The following is a 12,549-nucleotide window of genomic DNA, read 5'->3' on the forward strand; positions in this document are numbered from 1 at the left end:
AATGTACCCCGTGACTTCCCCTGAATTCCCTCGTGCGGGCAAGTCTGTTATAATGTTCCGGACCATAATAACTCACTTGTCCATCCAAGTTCATCCAGATCTCGTCACTATAAATTATTAGTTGATATTCAGATCCTATAATACTTGAGCTACGGGTTATATTTTAGGTATCTTTTAAAGACATCCTAATTCTTTTATAACCAATGGCTCTGATACCAAGTTCTGTAACACCCCGTAACCGCAGCGGAAACGTAAACGGGGTGCGACAGACTCGTCTGATATCAACCACATTGCTTATAAAGAAAACTGAATACATTAATATACTTCAAAATTACATTATCTCGTATTTCATTACCGTCTAGGTGATACACACATCATACAATACGATACATAATTCTATTTATTATAATGTATCCTAACATTCCGCACGCAAATCTTACACACATCAAGCACTTAGCACGTAAGCAATCACTTCATCTTAGTTGTACCTGAAAAGCATGTGAGAAAACGGGTCAACTACGAATAGTTGGTGAGTTTCACAATTCGAGTAAACCATGATAAATCATTATCATAAAATAATATTATTATCGATGTAATTATGCTGAGCCCACAAGTGAAACCTCTGACTATCACACACAACCCCCGTGGCATATCCCCCGCCCACGGACCCGTGGCATATCCCCCGCCCACGGAACTTTCCCAAACCGCTATGTCTAACATTACATAGCAAAATATATATAACACCCAAAATAGACATGTGCAACTGGCTGGGAAACATCAGCAAATCCATGCCGGACCAGTTGGGTTTGTCAGACCAATAGTACTATCCACACTCTACCGGCTTTCAATTAATCACTCGTGTTCCGGGGCCTTAGAATGTTAGCAACTCAGACAATTACCATCTTAGTACATTTCCGTACGATTCCCGTACAATAAAACATATGTAAATCCACGCAAATCCATGCGTTCAGTATGTACTTAAACATTTCAATAGTAACATGTTTCCGCCCCGGGAAAATATTTGAAAACAATTCAGAAAAAAGGGGCTCGTGAAACTCACCTTAGCACATGCAAGCAGGTAACAACAATCATTATCAGTTAACACGTCCAATCTGTAATATGATCCCTACGATCGTTACTATACACTCATTATTATTATAACTTTAACCAAGTTAACCGGTACATCTGGGGACACTGTTAACCCAGCACTGTACCCGTTCTGGGGGCAAGGTTAACCCAGAAACACTTCTCCGAACTCAGATTGTGATGTCGTTTAGAGTTCGACAGTCAAATTTTCTAATAGCTTGTTTTCCCCGTTTTGCGTGCCTAGCACGGTTACCCGTTTTTATGTTTCAAAAATGAGTTTGGTCACACACGACCCGAAAATAGTCGTTGACTGATAGTTTAAGTAAAGTTGTGAAATTTGAGCTCGGTTTAGACGCCCCGATTGGCCGCGGGACCCGTTTCCGTCTTTAGTGCACCGGAAACTGTTAAATCGGGTAAAAATACCCAAATCATCCGAATTATTTTCGGATGATTCATTTTTACTTGTTTAACTCTATTATATGAAAATAGTTCATTTTTAGGGTTTTTATACACCAGTCAGTTCGTTTAGACGAACTTTACCGGTTTAAACGTTTTAACTTTAAAAGTTTGATAATTAGCACAAATAATTATCCGTTTAGTCTCGGATCTTGAAATTTTGCACAAATCACTTTTTGACAGTGGGGAATTTTATAAAAATATTTCCAGAAATAAATTTTATATTTAAAATTTATTTATCTATTTTTAAACACCATTTAAACACTAAATATGTCGTAAATACCAAACGACCTTAGAAAAATCCCAAATTTTTCCTGGATGTCCCCTGCATCCACATAGTCCCCTGAAATTTTTCCAGAACCAAAATCTTCTTTTATATGCCATTTTCACTAAAACCGAGCTAGAAAACCCTAGAACTCGTTTAACCGAAAAGCATACTTAGACTTCTCCAACTGACCTCAAATTTTGTGTGTGACTTATACATGATATAAAAAGCTTATCTGCATTTTTCCAGAATTTTTCATGATATTTAACTATTTTTCACCATTTTTGGCCAAAACCGAGCAATAAATTCACCAAATATTCATCCTTTGTCCAAAAATTACCAAACATTCACAGAACTCTTATTTTCATGTGTTATACATCCCTTTAAAATTTCATGACCCAACTCTAAACCATCAACAATCTGTCCCAAAACACATACACCGAACATAACCGAATATACCTTTCGTTTTCCGCCACTACACGCTACAAACTCGTCTTTCCGCCTTATCTACCACTACATACAGAGCCTACAATCAACATACCACAATACCAAGCAAGTTACACTCACGATCAAGCCTCTTACACTATAGTTTCGGTTATTGCTTTAAAAACAAAGATTTAACCGTAAAAATCCGTTTTTGGTCCGTTTAACTCCTTTCTTGGACCAAGATCCCTTGTATAACCCGTATACATCACTTGATCATGCAAGAATCGGTTTTCATCTTTGAAACCTCATTTTCTTGCAATTAAACTCAAGAAACGAAGATGAACACGTGAATAACTCGATCATTACCTTGTTTTTCTTGCTAGAACTCTCGGTTTTGGATCATGATCTTGAGAGAGTTGAAGATTGTTGGAGTGTTTGATGAGAAAAAAGAAAATGAAGTGGGTTTGTGGGGGTGGTGTCCGATCGGCCTCTTGGAGGGGTGGGGTGGGACCCACCTCTTCATTTCTAGCCACAAGTTTGGATTCTCGAAATCCGGATAATGTTTTGGATAATCTGGTTCAGTTCGTTTTTCGGTTAAATGTCTAAGTCGGCTTAAAACGAGGCTAAAACGGTCGTTTTTCGGCTTAAAAATGAAATTTATATAAAACCGATTTAAAACTTTAAAAAAACTTAAACCATGGCATTTATTAGCTTGAAACATCATATTATTAATAATTACGCATCTTTTCCGGCTTGATCGATCGTCTCTTGCTCGGTTTGGTATTAAAGGTTTCGTTTAACGTACCGACGTACCATTAAATCTAAATTCTTTTTCTGTGTTTTAATTCACTTATCCCGAAGCATTAATGCTTCGTAACATCACTAAATATCATATATTTCGTCTATAATTGAACCCTTGATTCGTTCGGGTTTCAATAACTATCGATCGATTAATCGCATAATCAATGCGATGAATTATATATTCACGTACAATCAATACAGTGAACCATGTATTCTCGTATAATTACTATGGTAATTCATGTATCCAACATTAAATATGACGTAACTCTCGTCTACCGGTTAGGGTATCCCTGGTTTCGTCGGAATCGTTACATAACTGCCCTCAGGACGGTATGTTGAATCGTGACCGTCCGGCTCATCCTCGTATGATGGCACCCACATATTAATACGAGGAAGAGGGCGCAACCTTCGCGTTTCGCCCAAATTCTGTTCCCTTTGCTGACTGTACTGAATGTGACTACCCCTTATCAGAGGAGAAACAGATCTCCTGGGGGAGTCATCATAAGTCAGGGTACGAGCGTGGAAACGCTCGTTTCGTACCATTCGTTCGTACTCAGCAGCCAAATTCTCTTGCAAGACACGGAGCCAATCATCTGGAGGATCATCTGGAGACAGAAGTCCTCCAGATCTAGAGCTAGTCAAACGAGCTCTTGCTGGGATAGAATCACCAGAATCTTCAACAAGGTCTAACTCTGAATGAGTTCGGCGATTATCTCTCATAATTCGCCCAAGATCTCCCAAATTGGAACCTCTAGGAGCTGTAACTCCCCCTAAATCATTAGGGGTAGGACCAGTTGGTGCTGTGACATTTCTAGTATCCACCGGTGCAATGTCTGCTAGTGGGGTGAAATGTCTTCGAGTTGATGAACCCCCTAAGGTAAAACCTCCAGGTGTCACAACGTCATAATGTGCACCAGGAGTCGGATTTCGAGCAAACAACGATGTTGCTCCTTCACGTGTTTCTAGATTAGTAACCGTTATCAATCCATCAGTTATACGATATTCGAGCGAATAACATGTCGTACATCTCTATACGTAGCATCACATACTATAGAGACGTATAACATCAAATGAATATATACGAGTTAGTTAGAGGGTGTCCGTATGCTAATTTTAGTTGGATATAATATAATATATAACCTTAACACCCAAAAGGAGATATATGAGAAAGATGATGATGATAATAATATTATTATATAAAATGAGGAATAAGAACCAAACATAACTTATCTCCATTCAACGATTCAAAAATAAACACAACGGCCAACGAACTTCCTTCCACTCACTCACTCGCGCCAAATCCCATCCCCAAAATGCTCTCCGTCCTCCATCCTCTCACCGCATCTCCGCCGTATACCTTCCTCAATCGCATTCTTCCACAGGCAACAAACCGATCGATCGCATTCACCTGCAAATCCATCAACAATGATGCCGATGATGTATGCATGCGGGTTTCGTTTCTAATTTCTATTTTAGTTTCGCTATCACTATGTTATGTTTAAATTTTAAGCTGTTCAATCAGGATTTTTTGTTGGATGCTCCTGTTTCAGCTGGAGATGGCTTCTCTTTTAAGTGGAGGTTTTTGTTGTGTAATCTTTTATGAATGAATTTTTGTGATTGTTTTCGGGTTTACTAATCATTGTTTTGAGCAGGAAAATATTCGGATGGACCAAATCCGGCCGATGAATGGTTTAAGAAAGGAAAATATGTGAGTTTCTGTTTATCCAGAACCCAACCCATGTTGTCAAAGATTTCAACCCTAGGTCCCTAACCCACACACACATAAATTCGGGTTGACCCGTTTAAGTGTTTAAACCATCTATAAAAAGAATTTAAAAACAAAATCTATATAGTTTAGAGTCTTCGAGTAAATGAGTAATATGAATATTTTTTTTGGTAGTTATTAAAAATTTTGAAAATGAATTGCAAACTTGTCTTCGGAAAAATGGAAAATGGAAAAAATCTAAATAAAAATATAATGATAAAAGTTCTTTTTAAATAGTTAAAAGGGTTAACGGGGTCAAACACTCAAACCGATTTTATACGAGTCAACCCCAACCCAGCCACCCATTTTTTAAATGGGTCGTGTTAGGCGACGGCTCGTTTTTCAAATGGGTAGTGTTAGCCGACCCAAAACCTGCCTTTTTTAGTGTCGGGTTCGGTGTCGTGTCAGCAACTGCTGTCCCTAATTGCAGCACACCATATGAATTTTTACTTTTATTTTTCTTTTTCTAACAATTTAACTCTTTAGATGAAAGCACATACTGTGTATGGCACTGGTGAAAAGGCCAAAGATCCAATATTTGGTCTTACAATGGGTGGCAATTCTCAAGCTTCAACAGATCTTTTCATGTACTCTTTAAAGTATTATTATTCTTTCAAACTACTCACCCATCCAATGAAATTGCAATAATAATTCTTCGACTTGATGGTCAAAGTCAACATTTTTGCCTAACTTAGTTTGGTCAAATACTGCAATCTACATAGGATGGAGGGTTAAAAAATGAGTGAGTTAGGTGATTGTAATGCAGTAATTGAAGTGGGCTATTTGCAGGGCGTACCGATTGAAACATGCTCTCTATATATAATCTTGCACCAGATGGTTTTGTGTAGAAAGTGGCAATGCTGATAAACCTCCGGTTATATTAATTCATGGATTCCCTTCACAGGTGAGTCTTATTTTTTAGATTTTAAAATAAGATAAGAGGACTAATAATAACTCCCTTTAATTGGTGAGTTATAGGCTTATTCGTACCGCAAGGTACTTCCACTACTATCCAAGGATTATCATGCCATCACTTTTGATTGGATAGGTAAGTCATTCAGGCTTTTTAGTAATAGGCGAAAAAAATAGTTCGCCTTGTGCCTAGTGCATAGCTGCGTAGTTCATTTAAGCTTTGACGTGGTCAACAGTCAATTTGATGACGTGCCAGTAGCTTTGACCAGGTTGACTTTCCTTCTAACAGGTTTTGGATATTCAGACAAGCCTCAACCCAAATATGGATTTGATTACACCTTAGATGGTAAGAAATAAATTCAGATTTGAATTCCTGTTTTACAATTTAAATTCAGAATATACATCACTTAGCCTTATGCTGTATTTGTTGGTACACAGAATTTGTTTCAGCACTGGAATCTGTTATTGATGAACTTGGTGTCAATAAGGTTTCACTAGTTGTTCAGGTAAAATACTTTTTGTATCCACTTTAACTTATTAATTTATCTTGAAAGTTGAAAAATGAATATCTAAACCTTGCAGGGATATTTTGCACCCATTGTTGTTATATATGCAAGCACACATCAGGAGAAGTTGAATGATCTCATTTTGCTTAATCCTCCGGTATGCACATTATTTCTACTGTAGCAATTTTGTTAACATTGGTTATTGACGTAATAATTCTGTACTGAATTTAAAACTTGAAGGGACTGATGTTCCCAAATACCCTTACCTTTTGTAAATACTGTTTAACCAATTTTTCAAAGCTAAAACTGCTCAGACAATAGTAAAATACGTTTTTTGAGTAGTTACTCGGGTGGTCCATGTGGTATGTCCGTATTGAAAGTTTGCCCCTTATGTTAGAAAAATTACACGTATGCTCCTCACTATCTTTAAGATGTAGCACGGATGGTCCTTCGAATGGACGGCTGTTAGATTTTCTAGATAAGTTGAAATGACTAAAATACCCTTACTCTTGTCTTTTAGTATATAAATCATATTGGAAACAAACAAAACATTAAATGCCAAATCTCTCTAAATTCTCTTTTTGTTTTTTTGTAATACTAAGGGTATTTTAGTCATTTCACACCCACGTATCTGGAAAACGAGATATTAAATTAAAAAATTTGGTTCAATGACTGTAGGTAACGGCCAAGCATGCGAACCTGCCTTCAACGTTGTCTATATTCAGTAACTTTTTGTTGTGTGAAATATTCTCACAGGTATATATATGACATACTAATACAATACATGTTATTAGAATTACCTTTAGAATATTAAATGAATGATTTAATTTTTTTTAACATTTTGTTAAGTAGGATCCTCTAAGGGCGAGTGATAAAGACTTAACAAGCTGTGGGCCCTACAAAATGAAAGAAGATGACGCAATGGTGTATAGGCGACCATATCTTACGTCGGGTTCATCTGGCTTTGCTCTTAATGCAATTTCTCGTTCAATGAAAAAGGAACTTAAGGTGCTATACATAAAGATAATCACTTCAAAAATTTGAAGATGTTTTTATATATTTGGAATATTGATTATGTGTAGAAATATGTTGAAGAAATGAGAAAGATCCTGATGGATGACGATTGGAAAGTCAAAACTTCAATTTGTTGGGGCCTAAGAGACCGATGGCTGGATTTCGATGGAGTTGAAGATTTTTGCAACGCTACTAAACATCGACTAGTTGAACTTCCAATGGTACTAATCAAACATGTCACAGATACAAGGAGAATAGTGTGTGGGTGTGTGTTTGTTTGTTTTTTTTTTAATCCCACTCATAGCATTAATTTAATCGATTGATGAATTTAAAATATATACTTTCTTCGTCTGGCTCGTTTATTAGTCTTTCCTAATAATTTGGCGTGTTGAATATGAATACAACAATATGGTATTACACTAATAATCTATTTAATTAAATAAAACAATCTAATTGGTTGTATGGAGTAAAAGTAATACATTCTGGTCATTTAACTGTTTATAATTTGCTAATATTTATGTTTATTTACCATCAGACCTATTGAAAATAATAATATAACCCAAATAATTAAGTTGCAAACTTTGGTTTGCAGGCAGGGCATCATGTACAGGAGGACTCGGGTGAAGAACTTGGAAGCATTATTGCTGGACTCATTAGCCGAAAGGTTCGAATTTGATATCTTGATCACATTACTTTATCCAAATTACCTTTTTTCATGTGAGAATAATGGAAAAAAAATATGGTATACTTGTGATTAATTATTGTTATCTGTAAGATACATATGAATTTGAAAGGATGCATACTTGTTAGGCTATTGTAACTTTATAAAATCCTGGAAACAAAGGGATTATGTGTGATAATAAGTTAGTGTCATTGATGGCTGTACGGATCAACCCAACACTTATCTTGTTCAACTGCTTTTCGCCATCTTCTCTTGAATGTTTCTAGCTCATTAAATGACTGTTTTCGAACCTGCCAAATAAGATTCAAGATTTATAATTTAATTTGTCAATGTAAATATGCCCTTCGGCTTTTCTGGTCAAATATGTATACCAATAAATGTCATTTGTATAACCTACCTCAGTTCTTATATCAATGTGACTGGGTTCCAATGAGACTGTATCTTGTGAAGGTTGTTTTGATGGTTCACTATTTGTCTGCATAAACAAATAATAAATTCACATGTTCACATGTGCACCATTCCTTTCTACATACCCATGCCTCAAAAATCAAGCCATGTGCATGAGTCGACCATCCTTATAAAAAATCGACCTTTTAAACCATCTTACTTAATCAAACATTCTAAGAATTTATTTATCTATTTAACTTGTCATTTTCACTAAAAATAAAAAAGTTATGTAAAATGGTCGATTTATGACAACAGATAAGTCTAGAATATGCCGTAGACAAACAGACCTTGTTTTCTGATCCCCCAAGTGTTGGAAGACCATAGTGAACAACATACTCCGAGTCAACAATCCCGATATACTGAGTTCTATTACCTTGTGCACAATATCCCAGTTGCATGTCTAACCCCCACGCGTGAATCAAGTCATTCTGTCACAAATCAAAATCAAAATCAAAATCAAATGGCCCTTGTGAGAACAATTATATTTTCAAGAAAGTGATTGTGTTGTATGATGTGGTTTACCTGAATCATATACCATACGCACCGCCATGCTTCCTTTGAGAAAACGGGAGCCATCATTTCAACCCACCTAAGTTAAGTCATCACATTGCTCCAATATATTAAAAGAAAGGAACTTCATTTTGATGCTAATGAATGAATGTTTTAGTGTCTTACCCTGTACATGGAGGATCTGTGCTGTTCCTGTAACAGTTCTTTTTCGAGCGACTCATTCTTTCGATCCTTCTGATATTGTCACATCATATTTCAGTCATAAGACAATTTTTGACTTTTGAGGTCAGCCATAGTAGTTGACCTTCTGAGGGTCAATTGTTTACCTGTGTACTGTTGACCCTTTTTCTCGTGTTGTCATTTCATGATGCACCTCTGATTTCTCAGGGTCAAGTGCAGGCTGTGAGATATGAAGCCCTTCGTTTCTAATTATCAATACATATCTGCATCATTAATATTACCAAAAAAAGTCACATTCCTTTGATGTTTTGACTTTCTAAAAAGACGTAAAGTTAAGCAGATGAATAACCTTCCGGCATCAAAATTTTGAACACCAAGATCTTCGTCCCAAAGAAAGATGTAAGCGTACTCTGAGACAACATCCGGGTGCAAAAACCTCTTAGCAAACCACCTGTACCATCCATACACCATAGTAATAATCAATAACAAACAAGCAAAAGTAACCCACTCGTATGATAGGTCTAGGGAGATCTTTACTCTATCTAGAAGATAGCGAGGCTTCTCCCACTTACACCCTTGACTACTTTTCTGATGCGTAGTATATTAGATGAAAACAAACTACATAAAGTGTAGCTAAGAGAATCGGAAGAACAAGAAAACATAAAGTACTAATAATAGTTGTAGTATCCTACCAATAACAAAGAGGTGGCTAAGAGAGAAAAAGACAAGGAAACTAGAAACTTACCACTTTGTTTGACTAATAGCCGAAAGATGTATGGCGCGACTACTCCATTCTAGATCCTTCCATTCATCCACAATCCCGTCATAATGGAAAAGCATGATCACAAAATCGTCTGCTGGGAACTGTAGGAAACAATACAAGACGAATATACAAAATTGTTTTTTATATGGAGTATATAGTTACACTAGAAAACTTGATGAATTACCTTCTTAATCATTTCATTCACATTTGCTTTTTGCTTCTTTCCAACTGCCATAGCCAACAAGCTCATTGGTGATTTGGGGTTCTTCTGATACACGACATAAAATTAGTTATACATATGAACACTTCCAAGTCGACTTTTTTGTTTTAAAAGAACAGAGAAACTGGTACGCACCCGTTTCTTAAGTGGTCCCCATAATGGCCGCATCTCTAGATCAGATGTTTTGACTACAATACCTTTAGGTAAAGCTTCACTTCCGTCAAGACTGCATTGATTCTTTAAGAAAGCCATTGTGAAAAGATCAACTTTAATCTTTATAAATCAAGAAAATTAAATACAAATTCTTGAAATAAACATTATGCATGATAACTTTGATCTTTGTAGACCAAGAAGCTTAAAGACAGATTCGTTAAGAAAATCATAGTCAAAATTTGATCTACATAAATCAAGAAACTTATATATTGATTCTTGACGACCATTGTAAAGGATATCTTTTATATCAAGAAACTTAAAGATCAACTTTCATCTTTGTAGATCATGAAAATTAAATATTGATTCTTTAAGAAGCAATTGTAAAGGGTTAACTTTCATCTTTATATATCAAGGAATTTGAAGATTATTCAGAACGAACCTGGCATTCGTCAGTCTGCTGTAGTTCTGGAAACTTCTGAACCACGATTGCTCGCAACTGTTGGAGCTAATAAAATCAATGAATACAAAACGAGTAACATGAGTGGTTTGCGATCAAGGGCTGCTAAGTGGTTCAAACTTCAAACCAAAGACCTCATGTTCAGAAACAACTAGTTTAGACAACGATGGGCGTACCTGTTTATGACTTACACCTACAATCGCGCCTGCTATAAAGAAAGCCGATGAAACTAATATAGCACCAAAAAGAATGCTGCAAATTACTGATTTTTGCCTCTTTCTTGGCAACTTGACCTACAAAGCGATCAGTCATTCATGTATATTTGTTTTCATTTTTCATTAAACTAATAACGTCCCTTATGAAATGTTGGTAAAAAATATGCAAAACTTTTATTTGAATATAAGATGAAACAAAGGCAACTTACATAAGTGTTCTTCATGTGCTTAGCTTGCAGAGAAGATGGAGTTTAAAGTTAAAATGAATTCAGAGATCAAGAAACAAATAATATGCAGAATCTTGTTTAATAATATATATGCATATATTTTGTGTCTATATTTGAATGAATGAAAAGTAACGTTGACTTTAGATGTCAAAAACGTAGTGGAAGCTGAATAGAAAAAGAGCACCTTTCCTTGCAATTGGGGAAATAAGTGCGATTTTACCGGCAAAATTTTAAATTAATAAGAATATCCATGAAATTCGAATCCACGTTACCCACAAAATTTATATTCTCTTTAATTATACGTAAAAAAATTATTGCTTATTCAACAAATATTATATACTAGTTTTTATTTTTAGTATTATAGGGTTGTTTTATATTATTCGTTTATAATATATATATATATATATACTAGTTTTTATCCCCCGTATTACGGGGATTGTTTTATATTATTTGTTTCTAATATTTATTTTTTTGAATTTTTGTTTTTTTATTATATGAAAGTTAATAATATACTTATAGTTTGATGATAAACTGTTTTACAAATAAATAAGATGTTATAACACGGTTTAAAAGTTATATGGGTTTGATGAGACACAATACCCGTTTATTTTGTTTACTATAAAATTGGTTTTTAATAATAAATAATATATATATATATTTAAATAAATCAAATATTAATTTGTAGTATATCCCTACTTTATAGGATTTTAATATCAAATATTAGATGATATTAGTTTTTAATTTTATTGAGATGTTATAACCCGTTTAAAAATATCTGGGTTTGATAAGACCAATACCCATGAATTCGGGTCAAATGCATGAGAAGCCTCCATTTAAGAATCAAGCAAATATGGTGGCTCCAAAAAAAGGGGAAGCGATCACATCGCGACACGTAGGATTTTTATGTTTTCGTTTATATATTATATATATATATATATACACTGTTATATATAAGAATAATTATAACAAGATTATTGAAATACTTTAAGAAGTTTAGAGATGATTACAGAAAGGAGTAATAAAAAATCTTGAGTTTATTCAAGATGGTGTATCTTTCTCATTACCATTGAGTTAGTATTTATACTACAATTACAATACTATTTAGTAGACAAAGATAACTATTTAGGAGACAACTAGGTAAGTAAGATTAACCCTAGGTTTTGAAAATGTATCAATCCATTTATTGTATGGTTGACTTAATTATTTACAACACTCCCCCCCCCCCCCCTTGGATGATACGTTTTCAAACTTGACTCTAATCTTGAAGTACTGCCTCATTAAAAACCTTACTAAATAAAACCCAGTAGAAAAAACTTAAGCTAAGGGAAAAAGAGTGCAGTATATAGCTCCTCCTCAAGTTGTAGGGCATTACATTGTCCGTAAATGTCGCATGCCAATATCATTAGCATGTTTCCTTAAAATCGTTATAGGGAGTGCCTTAGTGAAGAGATCAGCTGAATTGTT

General features: G+C 35.1%; 2 protein-coding genes and 1 long non-coding RNA gene across 3 annotated transcripts; 1 reads left to right on the forward strand and 2 right to left on the reverse strand.

The window, feature by feature from the left end:
- The first annotated feature begins 4,590 nt into the window (after nt 1–4,590).
- Nucleotides 4,591–8,065, forward strand: LOC143615441 (uncharacterized). Its single transcript, XM_077088562.1, has 12 exons — nt 4,591–4,612; nt 4,687–4,742; nt 5,286–5,398; nt 5,634–5,703; nt 5,778–5,847; nt 6,001–6,057; nt 6,150–6,217; nt 6,294–6,374; nt 6,896–6,973; nt 7,070–7,225; nt 7,300–7,452; nt 7,824–8,065. The coding sequence occupies exons 1-12, from the start codon at nt 4,591–4,593 to the stop codon at nt 7,905–7,907; spliced, it is 1,008 nt and encodes a 335-aa protein (XP_076944677.1). The 3' UTR covers nt 7,908–8,065.
- On the reverse strand, nt 7,993–10,266 carry LOC143615439 (uncharacterized). The gene is made up of 10 exons (XM_077088560.1): nt 10,169–10,266; nt 9,998–10,081; nt 9,796–9,914; nt 9,400–9,501; nt 9,197–9,313; nt 9,036–9,104; nt 8,883–8,949; nt 8,648–8,788; nt 8,311–8,388; nt 7,993–8,203 (listed from the first exon to the last, which is right to left on the reverse strand). Exons 1-10 carry the CDS (start codon nt 10,199–10,201, stop codon nt 8,102–8,104), a joined length of 912 nt encoding a protein of 303 aa, XP_076944675.1. The 5' UTR covers nt 10,202–10,266; the 3' UTR covers nt 7,993–8,101.
- Nucleotides 10,267–10,638: 372 nt separating this feature from the next.
- Nucleotides 10,639–11,312, reverse strand: LOC143615440 (uncharacterized). The gene is made up of 3 exons (XR_013150478.1): nt 11,068–11,312; nt 10,820–10,936; nt 10,639–10,691 (listed from the first exon to the last, which is right to left on the reverse strand). It is a non-coding gene; the product is annotated as an uncharacterized LOC143615440 (long non-coding RNA).
- Nucleotides 11,313–12,549: the final 1,237 nt, after the last annotated feature.

Source organism: Bidens hawaiensis, unplaced genomic scaffold (assembly GCF_021521415.1).
Source record: "Bidens hawaiensis isolate Kalapana, Puna unplaced genomic scaffold, B.hawaiensis_p1.1 tig00042928_1, whole genome shotgun sequence".
Classification (NCBI taxonomy): Eukaryota; Viridiplantae; Streptophyta; class Magnoliopsida; order Asterales; family Asteraceae; genus Bidens; species Bidens hawaiensis.

Bases quoted from the DNA above. Each gene is read 5' to 3' on its own strand.
- LOC143615439 (XM_077088560.1), bottom strand. From the start codon at position 10,201: ATGCGGCCATTATGGGGACCACTTAAGAAACGG. The intron at 9,915-9,997 runs GTAATTCATCAA...TGTTTCCTACAG, and splicing joins TGAATGAAATGATTAAGAAG to TTCCCAGCAGACGATTTTGT. The intron at 8,789-8,882 runs GTAAACCACATC...GATTTGTGACAG, and splicing joins GCGTATGGTATATGATTCAG to AATGACTTGATTCACGCGTG.
- LOC143615441 (XM_077088562.1), top strand. From the start codon at position 4,591: ATGGCTTCTCTTTTAAGTGGAG. The intron at 6,375-6,895 runs GTATGCACATTA...CAATGACTGTAG, and splicing joins TCATTTTGCTTAATCCTCCG to GTAACGGCCAAGCATGCGAA. The intron at 7,453-7,823 runs GTACTAATCAAA...TTTGGTTTGCAG, and splicing joins GACTAGTTGAACTTCCAATG to GCAGGGCATCATGTACAGGA.